The sequence below is a fragment of the Bos indicus genome, chromosome 19 (assembly GCF_029378745.1).
Source record: "Bos indicus isolate NIAB-ARS_2022 breed Sahiwal x Tharparkar chromosome 19, NIAB-ARS_B.indTharparkar_mat_pri_1.0, whole genome shotgun sequence".
Taxonomy (NCBI): Eukaryota; Metazoa; Chordata; class Mammalia; order Artiodactyla; family Bovidae; genus Bos; species Bos indicus.
In genome coordinates, this window is record NC_091778.1 from 18,761,749 (window position 1) to 18,782,183 (window position 20,435).

The following is a 20,435-nucleotide window of genomic DNA, read 5'->3' on the forward strand; positions in this document are numbered from 1 at the left end:
TTATTGATCAGAAAGTCATGCTCAAAACTGATCATTTTCTTTATTGAGATCATGCTGTTCTTTAAATTTGGTTTTTCTTTTTTATTGAGGCTGTAGAGTAGGAATGTGTTCATTCTGTCTTGATTTCAGTGTCAAATGATGTTAATAGGAAGATTACTCATCCCTTGTCATTACTCAGAATTCCAGCAAGTACTCGATGGTAGTATTTCTTTTTGTGTTGTCAGCTATGTAAGATCAGCAGAAGTCGAGTATTAGAAAGACAGGGTGGGAATGGGCAGCTATAGGATGGGGCTGAACTGAAAGAATTATTTATCTAAAATGTGTATTTATCTAACTAAAAAATATCATGAGACAAAGGGGAAGCCACAGAGAGTAGTTGAAGTAAGAGAATAAGCAACTTGATTTGGCGGGGACGAGGAATTTTGCAAGTGCATATCCTTACTCACTTTTCGTCTGTTTCTCTACTTATTTTACTTTCAACTCAAGATGCTTGGTGTGTTTTTTTGGCACAGAAGACATGCTACAAGGATTGGATTATGTTTTCTAATACTCATGTAAAAATAGAAAAGGTGAAAAAGAACCTATGAATTTCAGATATGATAGTCTTAGGAGTACAATCTTAAATCTCCCATTCCCACTCCAGAACATCCCCCAGTGATATAAAATATGTGTATTTAAAGCCAAGTAAAGGCACAGCTACACTATGAAATCAAAAGAGGGATGCTCAGTGAGCCTTAAAGATGAGAATCACTCCTAAATACGATAGGAGGCAGACATGTAGACCCAGAAGTATGCTGAGGTCACAGTTTTAAGGAAAGACTGCCTGCTGAGGCTTCAGCTGGCGTTCAGGAGAATCTCAGCTACAGTCTGGAGTTTATCCCAGCTGCAGCACTGAGAGGCTGCCGTAATGGCCAGGACAAATAACCACCTGAGCAACTGCAAGGGAGACATCATAGGTATATCAACACACAGAAATCCCTTGCATTCCTATACACTAATAATGAGAAAATAGAGAAATTAAGGAAACAATTCCATTCACCATTTCAACAAAAAGAATAAAATACTTAGGAATACAAGATTCAGGAAGCAAAAATAGCCACCTTACAAGAGGCCGGCAAAGGCCAAGACGTACACGTAGGAAGAAGGATTCTAGGGTAGGAGATGAGGTAAAAATCAAACATCTGAGAAAGACCAGACCAATGAGAAAGAACCAATAAGCTCGACAAATGCAAAACCTCACCCCCAAGGAACTAGAGCAAGGAGAAGACCTTGGAAAAAGCCTATTCATATTCTCAGAGAGATAAAGGAGAGAATTTTAGTCCTAAAGTAGGAATATGAAATTCAAAACAAGAACAGGTTGTTGTTGTTAAAAAGAACCAATTAGGGATTTGGAAAGTGAAAACCAAATTAAGCACAATTGGAGTGAATTGTCCATCAATAGAATGAGTCAGCAATTTATAGTGTCATCATATAATGGTTACAAGTCAGCACTAAAGAGAATGAACAGGGACTTCCCTGGTGGTCCAGTGGTTAAGACTCCACTTTTCAATGCAGGGGGTGTGGGTTCAATCCCTGGTCAGGGAACTAAGATCCCACATGCCATGCAGTGTGGCCAAAAAGAAAGAGAGAGATAATGAGCAGCTGATACTACACCAACAGCATGGATGAATAAAACATTATGTGAAAAGGAGTCAACAGAGAGGACATACTTTATGCTGCCATTCATATGAAGCTCATGAACAGATAAAAATCAGAGCAGTGCTTTGCTCTCGGTTGAGAGTTGGCTGGAAAGGGGGAAAGGTAATTGGGGAGCTCTTTGTGATTATGTAGATGATCTTCATCTTGATTGACATGTCAGTTTCATGAGTGGACACATTTTTCAAAACTTACTGAATTGTGTATTTAAATGTGTGCATTTTACAATACATAAAATTTACCATAATTAAAAAAAATTTTTTTCAAACTAAACTTCTTTTAAATGAGTTAGTGAGCTAGAAGATCGAGCTAGAATATCAAGCTGAAGACTTCTCCCAGACCTCATCACAGAGAGAAAGAGATGGAACGTTCTAAAGAAAGGTCACACCAAGTGTAAGTTTGATCCAGGAGGGCCAAAAGCCATTTAGCAGGAGCTCTAAAAGAAAGAAGAGTCCAGGGGTCAGATTGAAAGAATACACCAAGTGTAAAACATATGAATTTTTTAAATGGACTTAGGTTATGTTCACTTTCAGAACTCTAGGCATAATGAAAAATGCTTAGGGTTCCCAAGAAGAAAGGCAAACTACCTGTGAGGAAATGAGACTCATACTGTCATCAGACTTCTCATTAGCGACATTCAGTGTAAACAGTCAAAGGAGCAATATCTGCACTGTGAAGGGGAATGAATGAAGTTTACACTTAGAATTTTCTTCCATGCCAAGTTATCATTCGAGAGTGTGGGCAGGGAACTTCCCTGGTGGTCCAGTGGTAAAGAGTCTGCCTGCCAATGCAAGGGACACAGGTTCCATCCCAGGTTTGGGAAGATTTTATGTGCTGCGAGGCAACTAAGCCTGTGTCCCACGAGAGAGGCCACCATAGTGAGAAGCCCGAGCATTGCATCTAGGGAGTAGACCCCACTCACTGCGACTGGAGAAAACCCACATGCAACAGTGCAGACCTGCACAGACAAAAGAGTGTGGGCAAAATAAAAACAAAATAAATTTCCAGACATATATAATTTCAGAAAGTTTACTATCCCTAGACTTCTCTGAAAAATCTTCGAAAGGGTGTACTTTAGCAAAAAGGAATATAAATGCAGAAGGGAAATGTGGAATGCAAAAAAGCAATATTGAACAAATAAGTCAGTAAAACTTCTTGTGAAATCTATACATGTGGTTTCCATTATAATGGGGGGGGGTTGGGGGGAGCGGGGAAGGATATCAGTAGAAATCATTTGCAGCAAAAATTAAAATGGGAATGAGGAATATAGAGAAGTAAAGACTTGTGCTGTTTATGGGAAGGATAGAAATGTTAATTAACAAGACAGGGAAAAGAATGTATTTTCCTATAAATATAATATTTACATATACTGATTGAACTGATTAACAGTGCTGTATGCGGTAGGATGAAAAGTGTGTAGGACACTGGACGAATGTTTTCAGTCTTGGTGGGAGAAAAAGTAACATTTCCACAGTGAGTTTGTTTTTAGATTCTGCAGATTTTTTTTTTTGTAAGCTAGCTTTGAGCCTAGACTTCTTGTCACTTTCATTCTTTTATCAAAAGAGAGAGAGAAGGATTTTAAAGGTACTGATAACCTTAAAAGCTGCTAAAGTCTTCCAGGGAGGTTAAAAACTAGTTGTCAGAAAGCAGATGAGTTCAGCTTTTTCATTTGCAAGTTCAGGATGCTGGTTTGCTGGAGAACTGGGGTTGTGCCCTCAACCATAGGAAAGAGAGGAAGGGCACCGTTACCCTGATGTGTTAGCTGAGCAGTGTGGCTGTACGATTTCTTCTAGTTCCTGCAGAATGCCTAAAACTTTGAACACACACCATTACTGCCTGTTGACTCTTATTCTACTTTCATAATTAATTGGCAAGCTTTTGAATTTTTTTTTCCTTTTTTCATGTGATATTGCACATCGTTCCCTCTCTCTTTGTATCAGAACTCTTCAGTTTCGGTTTCTGTCTCTATCTGGCAAGTGACTAGACTTTTAAATGTATTTTCTTCCATTCTTTTATTCAACAGATATCTCTCTCTTCACTGTGTGGCAGACAACATGATAGGCACGTGGCATATAGGCATATAGTGAGGAACAAAACAAAATCTCCACCTTCGTGGTACTTATAGACAGACATTCAACAGACAGACCCGCAAATCAATATGATTACAAACTGAGATGAATGGTGTGAGGAAAAGAAACACAACTGGTTGTTTTAGGAATAATGGGGATGATGATTGATGGAGGAAAATCAAAAAAGACTAGAAGATGAGAAGTCTCCGCCTTTCAAAGAGTAGCTTCAAAAAAAAAAAAGCATTCCAGGGAACTTCCCTGATGGCCCAGTGGCTAAGACTAGACCAATGCAGGGGGCCCAGGTTCAATCCCTGGTTAGGGAACTAGACCCCACATGGCGCAGCGAAGAATTCGCGTGCTGCAAGTAAAATGGAAGATCCTGCATGGCCCAACTAAGACCTCACACAGCCAAATAGGTAAATACATTTTTTTAAAAAATCAGGATTTCCATTAAAAAAAAAAAAAAAGTATTCCAGGCAGTGGGAACAGCATGTACAAAGCCTCAAAGCAAGAAAGAGGCAACTACAACACCGAGACCCTGAAGAAGGCCAAGGCTACTGGAGCAGAGCAATGAAAGCAGGAGAGCAGTAAAAGATAAAAATGTTGTGAGGCTTTTGGGAATACTGCTGTGACTGCTGAATATGCAGAATGGATTGAAGAAATGGGAAACAGTTTAGGAGTCTGCTGTAGTAAACTTGATGGTGGCTTCTCTTAGGATTGTGGCAGTGAAGATGAGAGTAGCTGAATTTTAAATATATTTTGGAGGTGGAATCAATAGACTCGATGATGAATGAGAAGGAATGAAAGAGAAGAGCAGGAATCAAATGCGATTCCCAGGATTCTGGCTTTGGTAACCAATGACTTTGTGGTTGGAAGGACTGAAAGAAGAATTTGAAGTGCCTGGAGAAGGAAATGGCAACCCACTCCAGTATTCTTGCGTGGAGAATCCCAGGGACAGAGGAGCCTGCTGGGCTGCCGTCTATGGGGTTGCACAGAATCGGACACAACTTAACGTGACTTAGCAGCAGCAGCAGCAAGGTCTGTTTAGGCACTGGATAGGTGAGTGTGAAATTCAGAATTGAGAACTGGGCTTAGGATAATAATTGCTTGAGTTGAAAAATGAAATGGACGGAATAGATGAGGTGATGTGGGAGGTTGTACATAGAGAGACGAGGGCTTGATATGAGCCCTGGGGCACTCCAACATTTCGAGGTCCAGTAGTGAAGAACAGTAGCCAGAAAATGAGATTGAGAAGAAATATCCAGAGACAGAAGGAATCCAGGAAGAGCATGCTGCCACGGAAGCTGAGATAGAAACTAGGAAAAGAGAGAAATATCAAGAAGGAGGAATCAGATGCCCCTTAGATACATATTATCTTAACCAGAAATGGGTAAATTCCTAGGAGGAAAATATGAAGAGTCCTGGAAGGCGCAAAAGTAGACTTGAACCAATCCCTGGTTCTTGGGTGGGACAACTGGACATCATAGCCAAATTTAATGCATGGGAACCCCAAAAAATACCCAGAAGGATTTGTTGTTTTGTGATTGTTTTTCCCTATGCAAATTACTTCTAAAGTTCATATAGAAAAATAAACATCCAAGAATATCTAGAAAGACCTTTAAAAGGAAAAGAAAGAGAAAAGACCACTGGATATTAAAATATAACATCTATAATTAAAACCATGTGTGATATTTGGCAAAACTAATACAATTATGTAAAGTTTAAAAATAAAATAAAATTAATTAAAAAAAAATTGTTATAGAAAAAAAAAAAATAAAACCCTGTGGTACTGATGGGCAGAGAGAGCAGTGAAACAGACCAAAAAGCCTAGAAATGAATTAAAGTACATATGAAAATTTAGCATATGATAAAATGGCGTATTAACTCAGAGGGAGAAAGACCGACTTTTTAGTAAATAATATTGGAAATAGAGTTTTTTCAGAAGTAAAGTTGGATCCATTCCGTATACCAAGATAAATTACAAATGAATCAGAGCTCCAAATGTAAAAAATGGAAACATTCAAGTCCTAGAAGAACCCCTAAGTGAATTACCCTGTAATCTAAGTGTGAGGAGAACCTCTTTCACTAAGACTTAAAATTCAGATGTAGTGAGTGAAAAATATACTAAATTTGACTCCATGTAAAAACTTTGCACCAAGGATAGGGGGAAAGCACTGTGGTAGGCAGCCTTCCAAGCTGGTCCCACTGATCCCCGCTTCCTGGTGTTCATGCCCGCGTACTCCTCTTCCCAGGAGAGTGGGCTGGCCCTCGTGAACTGCTTCTAGCAAAATGGACTATGGCGAAAGTGATGGAATGTTGCTTGTGAGATTAGGTTACGCAAGGCTGAGACTCTGACTTCTGTCTTGCTCATGATCACCGTCACCAAGAAGCTGGTGTGTGGTAAACTAACTTATAAGAAGCCCACATATTGAGAAACTGGTGGCTACTTGTATGTAGAATTGCAAAGGATTTTTGTGTGTTAACCTTATATGTAAAACACGGCTTAGTTTTCTTTTACTGATGATAGTTTATCTGAAAATCTGGTGGATTTCCTTTGAAACAAGTCATGTTGTTCTTAAGTAATGTTTTCAAAAACCCATGATAGAGGCATCGTTGTCTTGTTTCTGTTTGCAAAGAGAATGCTTCCAAGGTTGCCATGTTACAGATAATATTTGCTGCAAGTTTTTGGCAAATAGCTTTTATTAAATTAAGGAATACCCTGGTTTAGTAAGAGTTATTATCCTAAAGGAGTATTATATTTTATTGAAGCCTTTTTCTGTGTCTCTTATGAGGCTAATGAAATTCATCTCTATTCTGAGTTTGCTAAGACGTTTTTTTTTCCTTTCTGTGAAGCATGAACTTTATTGAATAGTTTTTCTGCCTCTATTGATACCACATGGTTTTTCTCCCTTAATCCATGTCCTGGTTTGTTTGTTTGTTTTTCCCCATCAAGGTACAAAATGATCTCTGAATTCACCTGGCCCAACCATGACCTCCCCTCAGACAAAGAGGCTGTCAAGAAACTGGTCGAATACTGTGGCTTTCAGGATGATGTGGCTTATGGGAAGACCAAAATTTTCATTCGAACACCCCGAACATTGTTTACCTTGGAAGAGCTCCGTGCTCAGATGCTTGTAAGGATTGTCCTCTTTCTACAAAAGGTAATCTTATATTTTCTATACGAGGATAAGGCTTTGATTTTATGTTCTTAAAAATGAGTTGAATACTTTCTTTGAGTCAAGAAATATTCACAATGATGTAATTTTTTTGCATCTATGCATCTCTTAGAGTATTTTCTGTTGTCTTTGCACATGGAAAACTTACCTGTGTGAGTTCAATTTTTTAAAATATCTTTTTACATTTATTTTTAATTGGAAGATAATTGCTTTACAATGTTGTCTTGGTTTCTCTAGTACACAACAGCAAGAATCAATTTTATCCTCCAAACGCCAAAGATATTTCGTCTTCTGATATTCAGAATCAGAGAGATGTTTGAAGTAGTCTGATTTTTGTCTGTGGATCTGGAAGTAGTCTGATTTTGGTCAACTGGATCAAAATGAATTAGCCTCATCTTAACTGCATAGAAAACTTTTTTCTGTCTTGTCATTCAAAAGCTTGACCAACTCGTTTGAAACCAGCTGTCTCACCCATCATGACCCACTGCCAGCCCTTGACTGAAGTGTGTAGTGCTGACTTATCACTGCTCCTAAGATCATGGTACCTGTCATTATTGATCTGTGCAGGGTCCCTTTTCATTTCATTCGCTCACTATTTCTTTTTATTCCCCTTACCCATTTCCATACCTTCTGTATGAAACGTTTTAATGTAAAAACTGATAAAAAAAGAATTCATGTCCCTCTGTGAGAATGGAGTATCCGTCAAGGGAAGGGTGGCTGGGTCGTTGGGCATGTGTAGACCTGGCTGCTCCTCTCCAGGATGCCTGCCAGTTTGCACGTCACCAGTTTGCATATAGAGGTTACTATGTGCCCACATCATTTTCAGTATCATCCAGGTACCTAGATTTTGCCAGACTACTAAGTATAATGAGATCATGCTGTTTTATTATATTTCCTCTTTCTCTGATTACCATTAAACTTGAACATCTAATTAAATGCGTGTTTGCTTTCAGGGGTTTCCTGTAAACTGCCCATTCCTGTCTTTCATCCGCTTTTCTTCTGGAGTTAGTATCGTTGTTTGTTGATGAGCAGGAATTCCTGGACTGTTTTAGACATTAGTCTCTCTTTCACTTCAGACATTATAAATATATTCTCCTACTGTAGGGGTTCTATTGAACTTTCTAATATGCTTTGTTGAAGAGAATCCTTAATTTTGACATAATTGAAAATCTTCAACTTTTTTTGCCTTATCCTTTGTGTTTTGGAATTTTGTCTAAGAGGGCTTGCCTTGTCTCCAGGTCACAAAGGTACTCTCCTGTGTTTTCTTCTATGAACTGTATAGTTTTACCCTTCATATTTAGGTCTTCAATCCATTCAAAATCCACCTGAGTGTGTGGTTCTCTAAAGGAATCCAGTTTCACATTCTTCTATATGATGAGCAAGTTTTCTCGGTGTCACCTACTAAATGATCTATTCTTTTCCTATTAATTTGTGGTGCCACTTTTATTGTGTATGAAGTTTTTATATATACATATATATTACATGTATTCTGTTTCTGAGCACTGTGTGGGATTCCATTTTTATATCTGCCTCTCATTACACTCAATGATACACACTTTTTATTGTCGTATGTCTTAGTATATGACAAGTCCATCTTCTGTACTTTTTTTTTCCCTACTCTTTATTGAGGTTGATTATTGTATACATAGACCTTTATTCTGTAATATGAATTTTAATGTGTGTTTATTGAGTTCATGAAATTCAACAATACTGTTTATTATGGTTGCATTGAATTTATAGATTAATTTGAAAGGGTTAACATTTTTATAATATTCAATCATCTTAAGAGTATAGAATAGGCTTATTTAGATCATTTTATTGACTTTTAGACTTAAGAGGGACCTTATGAATTCATGGTAAATTCCTAGATACTTTATTATTTTTGTAGCTGTTGGGCTTTTATTATTGTGTTTTTATTAGATTTTCTACATGGCAGTGTTGGTATAGAGAAATAGTATTGGCTTGCGTGTGTTTGCTTGCAGGCTCAGTCGCTAAGTCATGTCCAGTGCTTTGCGACCCCATGGCCTGTAGCCATACAGGCTCCTATGTCCATTGGATTTGGCTTCTGTTGGTTTATCTGTATCCAAAATGAAGCCTTTCTTGATTCATATTTATTGATTCTATTCATTTTTCTGGGTAAAAGATTACATCATGTGCAAATTATAAAAGTTTTTCTTCCCTCCCAACTGCCAAGATATTTCTAAGTGTTGGTCTTGTTCATTTATTTTGCCTAGAACTCAGAGAAAAACTTTTGGAGTGGAATCTTAAAATTCTGTTTCATCTTAAAACAGTTTTCTTCTGTTAATTTTTTTTTAATATTGCCTTTCCTCTGTTCTGTTATCTTTCTTAAGACAGCTTGTAAATTTGAAAGTTGGATCTCTGTTTTTTGTCTGCCGTAGTAAGTTATTTTGCCACATCTGTTCTGTGTATATCCAGATCCTTGCTTTTGATCCTCAGTGCTTATCCGGGGGATGGTTTGTTGTCACAGATCTGATGCTGTGTGTTTCTTCTTTATACCTAGCTGAGAGATTGACCAGATTCAGGCTTTGACTCTAAACCAGGATGACCATATCTCTCAGTTTGATTGGAACCTTCCTGGTTGATGACTGTTGTCTGTTATAAATGTTAGTAACAACCCTATCACTCTCAAAGAGTTCCCTGTGCTATACAATAGGTCGTTACTAGTTATCTGTTTTATCTTGCCTGGAAAATCCCATGGATGGAGGAGCCTGGTGGGCTGCAGTCCATGGGGTCGTGAAGAGTCGGACGCGACTGAGCGTCTTCACTTTCACTTTTCACTTTCATGCATTGGAGAAGGAAATGGCAACCCACTCCAGTGTTCTTGCCTGGGAAATCCCATGGATAGAGGAGACTGGCAGGCTGCAGTCCATGGGGTTGCAAAGAGTTGAACACAGCTTAGTGACTGCTGCTGCTAAGTCACTTCAGTCAAACACACAAAAGATCTTGTGAAGAGTTAAAAGTGGTTCATTAAAACATGAGTGTGTCATGAAAACAGCAAATTCTGAAACTGGGAATAATATCATCACTATTATAAGTAATCTCAAAGATTCGTATAGGTCTGAGTAGAATAATTTTGTAAATCAGCCAGAGAAAAAGTGTGAATAGAATCATTATCTGAAAACTAGACTGTATGGGTGTAGTTATTCACTTGGCCCTGTTCCTTGATATATTGTTTATTGTGAAACTTTGTCAAATAGTAGCATGAAGCTGTGGGGCTCTCACTTCCTTTTCAAGCAAAGCTTACCAGCTTCTTTGAGAAACCAATCAAGTGTTTGATTTCTCAGACTAAAAGCAAAATAATTATCTCTCATATGAAATTGATTACTTTTGCCCTTAAAGTATAAAAAAAAAAAAAAACCAAGACACCTACTAATACAGTAATCTTTACTGGCTGACAGGCACTATTCTGAGCCCTTTATATATATTAACTGAATCTTTACAAGAACTCTGTAAACGAGTGTCTATCACTATTTTCATTTAAAAAGAAAGGGACCTCAAGCCAGCTAAGTAGCCAGAGTACCTTGCTGGAAATCTCCCCAATAGTGAGCCCCACAGCTGGGGTTTGAGCCCAGTGGCCCAGCCTTCTGCATGCATGCTCTTCTCCATGGTTCACTTAGACCACAGTAGCATCATTCGGTGTGAACTCCCTCCCTATAGGAAAAACAGGTGTGACTTACACTATTGAAGAAAACTGTAAAACCAGCCACAAAGATGATGATGGTATCATGCTCAGAGAGAAAGAAGAAGGTAATTTGGCAAAATTCCTTTATTAAATGACCTGGGTGGACACCTAGCGATGTCTGAGTCATTGACTCTTGGATATATGAACTAAGATATATCTTCACTACAGTGGGAAGAAAACTGCTGTTTCCTATATGAATCAGCTCTTGACATGTGTGTGGTCATGAAAAATGATCAGTGACTCTTTTACAGAGATTACATGCTCCAAGAGAAGAGATTTTTGTTTGTTGTAGTAAAAGTGACTTGCAAGCCATGAGTAGGTTGGGAAAGGTGTGTGTGGATGACTGTAGACAAAGCATAAGCCGAATTACAGGAAGGGAGGGGGAGGCTTTCCTGGGTGATAAGGGAGGTTGCCCCCAATGCCAGTCCACTCACTGCTTTATTCATGGGGAATATTTATGGTTAAAAATATGCTGCTTGACCATGGTAAGGACTGAAAGAAATAAAGAAAAATGTGCCCTTGATCAAATGATGATATGTCTTTTCAGTAGGAGATGAAAAGAAATGGGTAGCAAGTGCCTTTTCCAACACTGTGATGTGTGGTCGGGTGGGAGAAGGGCACTCATGCATTTTCAATGAGTAATAAACACGGACTTTCCCATTCGTTACTGAAGAGGGATGTACGGTGAACAAGACAGGGCTTCACCCAGAGGAAGCTGACAAGCCAGTCAGGAGGGTGATGTGTTAGCACTCAGACCAGTGCAGTTGAGTAATTATGACTCTGTTGAGTAGGTAATGACTGCCAGGTGGGCTGAGACCAGCCACCTACCTGAGCTGGAAGAGAAGGCTTTCCGGATGAAGTGAGTGAAGATGAAAGTCGCTCAGTTGTGTCTGACTCTTTGCGACCCCATGGACTATACAGTCCATGGAATTCTCCAGGTCAGAGTACTGGACTGGGTAGCCTTTCCCTTCTCCAGGGGATCTTCCCAACCCAGGGATTGAACCCAGGTCTCCCACATTATCGGTGGATTCTTTACCAGCTGAGCCACGAGGGAAGCCCAAGAAAACTGGAGTGGGTAGCCTATCCCTTCTGGATGAGGGAGAGATGCCAAAAAGTTTGAGAACCACTCTGTCAAGTTCACATTTTACTCAAAGGCCATTTGTAGGGAAGATGGCTCTTCATCTCTATTCCATAAACCATTTGTACAGGTTGAATTTCATTAGAGTTGGGTCATTGGTGTCATAGCAGTTAATTGTCACTATGGTTATTGTTTATAAACTTCCTATGACAAAAACAAGGAGCAAGTGTTTCTAGAAAAATATTCAAAAATATTTAAACAAAAATATTCAATATTGTGTTTGGTAATAAATGCAGATTAGTCCAGCCCTTGGGATTATCAATATAAAAACTGCCCCTTCGATGTTAGAGGAAGGTTCCTAGACAGCTGGTGCCACTAACAACTGAGAAAGAGAGAAAAGGAACAGAGGCAGGAGCATATTTGGAGGAAATTAATAGCTTGGAGCATAGTTCGAAGTGCCTCTGAGACATTCAAGTCAAGACAGACGCCCAGCAAGTTGGATGTTTGAGTCAGGGAAGCAAAGGAAGCGGCGGGTTTCAAGGAAGAAGGAATGATCAGCAGTGTCAAACACAGAGTTATGCAGCAAAATAAAGGGCTGAAAGTGCCCACGTAATCTGGCCATTGGGAGATCACTACTGGTTTATTAATAACCAGAATGTCAAAAATGATTGGGGTGAAAGCAAAGTATAAGAGGAGAAGAAAAACACCCGCTATCAGAATCCTCCAGCAAGAAAGTGTGTATGCATGCGTGTTAAGTCGCTTCAGTCGTGTCTGACTCCCTGCAGCCCTCTGGACTGTAGCCCACCTGGCTTCCGTGTCCATGGAATTCTCCAGGCAAGAATACTGCAGTGGATTGCCATGTCCTCCTCCAGGGGATCTTCCCGACCCGATCTCTTACATCTCCTCCATTGGCAGGCAGGTAGTGCCACCTGGGAAGCCCCCAGGAAAGTGTGTCAAACATTTGTTGGTAAGTCGTGGTAATGGAAAAAGGTATGGGAAAGGATGGATGTTCTTTATGAAGAAGCCAAGGAGTATTTCCTATCTGCAAGACATTTAGTAAATGATTCTTGAATGTTGAAGCGTTACCCCTACGTGTGTTACTAAGCAGTGTCATTAAAATAACTACGCAATACAAGTCATTGATTTTTATTATTGTGAAGAAAATTTCTGTTGATTTATAATGTCGGCCAATAGCTGATGCCATTTAGTATTTACATATTGACAAATGCAAAGCCCTTTTAGAACAATAAAAATGCTTCAGCAGCACTGGAATGACAGAGCGTCCTCCTCCCTCCCTCTCTCTCTCTTTTCCTACCCCCACCTACCCTTGTCCTCCTCCCACCCAACTGATGAATAAAAAAGATAAAAGCATATTTGGAAAATAATGACGACATGTCAAAAAGAATTTGTTTCTTATTTATCTCCTCTCAGATAACTGCCAGGAAGCGACCACTGCCACCCCTTCCCCAGCCCTCTCCCCCTGTAAGTTGCAAGCAGATGATTTGCTCTCGAGAAAGAGCAGCAAATCCGTTGCCTGGGTGATATCTCATTACTAAGGCAACCAATTTGGTGCATCAGTGTGAATCCCAATTTTAAAATGTAATTATGTCAAGATATGTACATATGCTTGAGATTTGCTTAAAAGAAATCTGTTCCCCTTTGGAAGAAAAACATTTCCTATGTTAGTTGAAAGAAAGGAGGAAATACTTCTTTTATTCTTTGTTCACTCAAACACCTCTTTCAGCGGAGCTCCCCACAATGCTTAGTGAAGGAGCTTGCAGTGGTTCTTTCTCACTCTTTTTTCAACTTGATCTTCCCTTTCCAAGACACTTCTCTCTTGAGACCTGTCCCTCATAATCTACCAGCTGTTGTCTCCATGACAACATTTTCTGGCCTCTAAAAGTGGTGGAAGGAAAAAAAAAAAAAAACCAACCAACTCTGGCTACATTTTCCTGGCACTTTTCTTTTTTAATTGCTGGAAGCTCAAGAAATTGACTCTTTGCAAGGAATTAATTAGTGAAGGGGAGGTGATTCAATGAATAGGTGTTTACATTAAATTAAAAACTAGTGAACAACTCGGTAAGGATTGCCATTCCAGACTCAAATGAAATATCTTACAGATAGGAGGTGTACACCAAAAGCTTATCTGGAGGAAGACAGCCACATCAAGCAAAATACCATTGAATCACTGCTGAGCAATTAATTTTTCTTCCTCCTTGACAAACATTATTGTTTAAAAATTAAAAGCATATTTGGGTGCAGGGAGTATTTAATTACCAATCTCATGAAATAATGAAATCCAGGCAACACATTTGCATCTGCTGAAGCTTCCAGTTAGCTCAGGATTCGCGTTTGTACGCAAATCCAGGAACTATTCTTAGTTGGGGGTTCCAGTGTGACTGACACCCCACCCTCATTGCCTACCTGTTCTTTATTCCCAGTTGGGTGACTGTGTAAGGCTTCCCTGGTGGCTCAGATGGTAAAGCGTCTGCCTGCAATGCGGGAGACCTGGGTTCGATCCCTGTGTTGGGAAGATCCCCTGGAGAAGGAAATGGCAATCCACTCCAGTACCCTTGCCTGGAAAATCCCACGGACAAAGGAGCCTTGTAGGCTACAGTCCGTGGGGTCGCAGAGAGTCAGACACAACTGAGTGACTTCACTTTCTTTCTTTGGGTGACTGTGTCGTCTAGGTAACCTCCTATGTAAGTTCCCTCTGATTCTTTGGGAAACGATTGGGTGACAAATATTAAAGGCAGCAAAGAAAATAGTATGAGTATTCACTATCTAATGGCCATGCTGATAGTTCATGTAAAATGTCACCCCCCCCCCCAAAAAAAGGGTGATTTTCAAAACTGACTTTTTTTTTTTTTTTTTCAAAAAGTACATCCTTTTGCCACATATTTCATTAAGCCAAGACACTTCATCGGCTTCCCTCATGGCTCAGCAGTACAAAATCTACCTGCCACAATGGAGAAACAGACATAGGAGAATAGACCTATGGACACGGGCGGAGAAGAGGGAGAAGGGGAGATGTATGGGGAGGGCAACATAGACATGCACAATACCAAATGTGAAATAGACAGCCAGTGGGAATTTGCTGTATGACTCAGGGAACTCAAACAGTGGCTCCACGACAGGCTGAAGGGTGGGATGGGGAGGGAGGTGGGCGCGAGGTCCAGGAGGGTAGGGGACATGAGTGTACCTATGGCTGATTCTTGATGTATGACAGAAAACCACAAGATTCTGTAAAGCAATCATTCTTCAATTAAAAACAAGAAAGAATTCTACCTGCCAATGCAGGAGACTCAGGTTCAGTCCCTGGGTCAGGAAGATTTCCTGGAGAAGGAAAGGGCAACCCACTCCAATATTCTTGCCTAGGAAATCCCATGGACAGAGGAGCCTGGCAGGCTACAGTCCATGGGGTCGCAAAAGAGTTGGACACAACTTTCTAACTAAACAACAACACCAAGACACTTTATGGGTGGCAAAATACATTCTAATGTCCTGATAGGTATATCATAGAGTCTGTGTGGTTTAAGCATAACGGCTGCGATGTTAGGGTTTACTTTAGCTTTTTCTTGCTACGGCAAACGTACGTAACTACCAAGAAATCTAAGTGTGTCAGAAATGGCTTGTATTCTTTTTCCTGGCACATTTAAACACATTCTGCTTGGACTAGTAAGTTTTGCTAACCAAAATAAAAAATTTTTGAAATATTCAGCACGTTCTGGGATATGTATCATTATTTATTGCATATGTTTAGAGCCTACAGTTTCTCTTTATGGGGTAACATAGAGTGGCTTTAAATACTATCTTTTCAATTTCAACATGTGCAGAATATAAATACCTTTAATGTACAAAAGGCCCTTCCAAAGAAATAAATACTAGAAAATGGAGGGAGAATATAAACAATCAGTCCACCAAAAAGAATAAGAAGGGGAAAATGGCTAGCGCAAACATTTTCATCTATCAAATACTTGAGGTTTTTTTTTTTTTAATCCTACACAGTGTTGCTGAGGATTTGTTTACTGCTGGCAAGAGAATAAATACGTGAGAACTTTCCAGACGGTAGTTTAGCAATGTGTTTCCAAAAAAATCTAAAATTTGGTTGGGTTTGCCTCTAATCTAGCAATTATACTTCTAGAAATTTATAGTAAGGAAATTCTTGAGACTTTATGTAAACATTTAGTTGTAAGAATTTTCTCTTCAGTATTTCTCATGAAAGTTGAAAATGATGGAGAAAAACATTGAGTCATATAAATTATAATACATCCAACCGGCAGAGAACTAAGCAGCCATTAACAAAGACAATATAAAGAAATTTAATCAAGTGCTCATGCTGCTGCTGCTGCTGCTGCTGCTAAGTCGCTTCAGTCGTGTCTGACTCTGTGCAACCCCATAGACGGCAGCCCACCAGGCTCCCCCGTCCCTGGGATTCTCCAGGCAAGAACACTGGAGTGGGTTGCCATTTCCTTCTCCAATGCAGGAAACTGAAAAGTGAAAGTGAAGTCACTCAGTCATGTCCAACTCCTACCGACCCCATGGACTGCAGCCTACCAGGCTCCTCCATCCATGGGATTTTCCAGGCAAGAGTACTGGAGTGGGGTGCCATTGCCTTCTCCGAAGTGCTCATGATAAATGTTAAATAAGAATATATGTTACAAAACAGGATATTCAGTGTGATTTCTTTTTAACCACATTAATTCTAGAAATACCCACACATGCTCACATGTGTGCAAGCACACACACGTGCATACAGGTGCACAGGTCCATTATACAGACTAAGGAGGAACCCGTGAGTCATTCCTTTGTGGGGCTTCATTTATAACTAAAGAAAATTTAGGGCTATTTATATGCAATGTTTTCTGTTAGAAAGTCTTACTATTGCCAGATGTTCTGTGGAAGAGGCAGGGCAGAGAACCACCCAGCTGAGGTCTTCAGGGACTTCCCTGCTGGCCCTGTGGCTAACACATCTCTTTCCAGTGCAGGGGGTGTGGGTTCAATCCCTGGTTGGGGAGTTAAGATCCCATGTACTTCACAGCCAAAAATAACAAAACAGAACACGGAACCAATGTTGAACAAATTCAACAGAGACTTAAAAATACTTAAAAAAAAAAAAACCACAAAACCCTAAAAAAAGGTCTTTAGCTCAAAGATTGCTGTTGAATTCTAAGATTTCTTTCGTCTGCAGATCATTTGTAATTTTGCACATTTTGTCTTTTCTCCTCAACCAGATGATGAATTGTTGAGGGAAGCAGTGTCCTTTTGCTTGTTTGTACTCCACCCAGGGGCCGCAGCATAATATCCTTTGCAGAGTGGCTTGGGTGGTATTTTGCCAGTAATATAATTATTGTATCATGATTCAATACTAGGTGCTCTGGGAGTTATAAAGTTTCCTATTAGCTGTGTTATGTTTATTAATACTTAAGAGCTAGTCGTGTGCATTGAAATGAGGTACCTTCATCATACCAAGCAAATGGAGTAATTAGTTGGCATAAGAGTTATTCCCAACTGGGAAAGAAGCCTTTAAGTTTTAACTCTGCTGCCAGAGTTGAAGAATCACTAACTTCTGTGTAATTTCTTGACTCAACTGCTGCCTAACCAGCAGGTAGTTCTTAGCTTCAGTCAACCACAAGGCACTTGGGGTCCGATCCCTGCTCAGCACTTACAAAATGAAATGCTGTGGCTTCTCTGTTCTTCTGTCTCTTCATCTGTAAAAGGGAAATCAGAGTACCACCGTATAGTATGGTTGTGAGTATTAAAGGACTTAATATATTCAACATACTTTGATCAGTGCCTGGCATATGGTAGCTACTGTGTGTTTGGTATAATTATTAACATTATATTATTAACACTAATATTATTATTATTGGTTTGGGTATCTATCAGTTGACCATTGGCATAACCATGCCACAAACCACCTATATTGGTTTCCTATGGCTGCTATGAAAATTATCACAGACTTAGTGGCTTAAAACAACAGGAATTTATCCTTTCACAGTTCTGGAGGCCAGAAGTCTGAAATCGGTTTCACTGGGCCAAAATCAGGGTGTCATCAAGGCCATACTTCCTCTAGTGGTTATAGGGATAATCTGTGCCTTGCTTTTTCCAGCTTCTGGTAGCTGCCAGAATTCCATGGTTTGTGGCTCCAGTCTCTGCTTCCATAGTCACATGCCATCTCCTCTTCCTCTTCAAATCTCCCACCGCCCCCCTCTTATATAGATATATGTGATTGCACTTAGAGTCCACCCAGATAATCCAGGATAATCTACCCATCTCAAGATCATTAACCTAGTCACAATGCCAAAGTCCTTTTTTGTGTCAGATGAAGTATCATTTACTGGTTCCAGGGACTGAGAGGTAGATATGCGGGAGGGAGGATTATTCAGCCTACCAAACCACTCTAAACCTTAGTGGCTATAGCAGTCAATATTTCTTTATTCCTCATGCATCCAGGGTTTGGCCATTTTTGGCTGAGCCCATCCCAGGCCGTGGGTTGACTACAGATTGGCTCTACATGTAGCTTATTTTTGCTGATGTCAGTGGAGCCTGGGGCATGTTCTTCTCACGATAACAGCAAATGCCTAAGAGGGCACAGTTCACCACACAAGCACATTTCAAACTGTTGAGGTCACCACACATTGTCACAATGGGGTGACCACACATTGACCAAAGCAGGTCACATCAGTGGGATGACCCATGTAGATGAAGAGGAAAGGAATGAATTTGCTATAGTAACAACCAAGCTCAGGGTTTTCTGTAGATGACAGTTAACTTACAGCTACATTAACATACGTATTTGGAAGAGGAAGAAAATCAAGGGTTCAAAGCCAAATAATTTAGTAATAAACCAGTTTTCTGTAGTTGTTATTTGACAGATAAGTCAAGGAGCTGTGAGTTTTTGTGGTCTTAGCCTGGCCAGATAAGTACAATCTTGAATGTGATGATCCCAGAAAACTTGTTCCGTGATTGTGGGTTTAGAGGATAGACCTCCACAGACATGGCAACTCTGAGACTCTCTTGAGCTACTTTTCTCCTTTTGCCATAATGTAGTGACTCAGTGGACTCCATGGACGTATGAAAAAAAAACAGTTTTCTGCGCCTTTGGAAGAATAGAATATCTGCTGGATCACCTCTCAACGAGAGAGGAAAGTAGAGAATACCTATCGGCTGCTGAGTTAAAGCCAAAACTACATTAATTACAGCAGCAGTCCCCAAACTTGTTTGCACCAGGGACCAGTTTCATGGAAGACAATTTCCCACAGACCGAGGTCAGGGAGGGACATCATTTTGGGATGATTCAAGCGCATTATATGTATTGTACATTTTATTTATAATATTATCACATTGTGATTTATAATGAAATAATTATACAACTCATTGTAACACAGAATCAGCAGGAGCCCTAAGGTTGTTTTCCTGCAACTGGACATCTGGGGGTGACAGAAGAGCCATGGGGAGTGGCTGTGAATACAGACGAAGCTTCGTTGGCTCACCTGCCACTCACCTCCTGCCGTGTGACCTAGTCCCTAACAGGCCACAAACTGGTACCAGTCTGTGGCCCAGGGGTGTCTTCTCAGTCGTCCTTAGCCTGTGAGCCTGAACAGCTAGTTCATCTAAGTGGTCTGACCAAGAGCTGGTTCCTTATCCATCCCTTGTAACTTGATTTTTGTCCATTTGAGAATTAGTATATAATATTTGTGGGGATTCCCAGGTGGTGCTAGTGGTAAGGAACCCACCTGCCGATGCAGGAGAAGTAAGAGTTGCCGGTTCAATCCCTGGGTTAGGAAGATCCCCTGGAGGAGGCCATGGCAACCCACTCCAGTATTCTTGCCTGGAGAATCTCCACGGACAGAGGAGCCTGGCAGGCTACAGTCCATGGGGTCGCAAAGAGTCGGACATGACTGAAGCGACTTAGCATGCATGCATACAATATTTGTATATTTGAATTTGGCAGAATTTCCCAGTCTAGGGTTTTCCCCACCTCTTTCCTCTCATTCCAGTAATAGAGGAATCAGATTATTCCTACAGGCCCAGTGAAATAAACGGAATAATACACAGTAGAGTTTTATGGGCTCTTTCTTGGTCACTTTGGCTCCAAGAGTGAGTAAAGATGTAACAGGTTGCATTTTCCTTGGTCTCTTGATAAAATGCAGTGACACTGAGGTGTTGACTTCTGTCCAAAAACAGCAAGGTTGGGGGGAGAGGGGTGGGAGTCAAAAGGGGAAATTTTTTGTGAAAAATCCTGTTAACTGGGATGAACAAGCAATTGGGAACTTAATTTGGAATATTCATATTTTCATAGTTAGAACCAACTTATTTAAGATGAATACTTGTGTTTTTAGTGAAACTCTTTTCATGTAAGTAGAATATTCACTGAAAAGCAGGCTTTTTCACGCATCAGGCCCCTCACTGACAAACTGGCAGCCGTTTTCCAAGTCAGTGCTTATTCATGCTAGACTACTCTAGAACCATCAACCACTGACATTGATTTCTGAGATTCCATTAAGACTTGAGAGCTGTGTGGCAGCTGCCGTGTGTTTCTCCTTGAATGTTTCGTCAGGTGCCTGGCTTGTCTGTTCTGTTGTGTAACAGGATGGCTTATCTGTTTCTCTTACGTGGGCTCTTAAGCCCTAAGGTTATTTGGCTGTGAAACATTCCATGGGGGCTCTTCCACAGTCTTCTTTTTAAACTTATAATAAAAGATCTTTAGT

At 40.2% G+C, this 20,435-nt stretch overlaps 1 protein-coding gene across 1 annotated transcript in view; it reads left to right on the top strand.

Annotated features, from left to right (window-relative positions):
* MYO1D (myosin ID) overlaps positions 1–20,435 on the top strand; it is a 357,348-nt gene that overhangs the window by 162,675 nt on the left and 174,238 nt on the right. Inside the window, exon 16 of the mRNA XM_070772692.1 lies at positions 6,718–6,925. Coding sequence (XP_070628793.1) covers positions 6,718–6,925 — 208 coding nt within the window. The remainder of the gene's footprint in view (positions 1–6,717; positions 6,926–20,435) is intronic.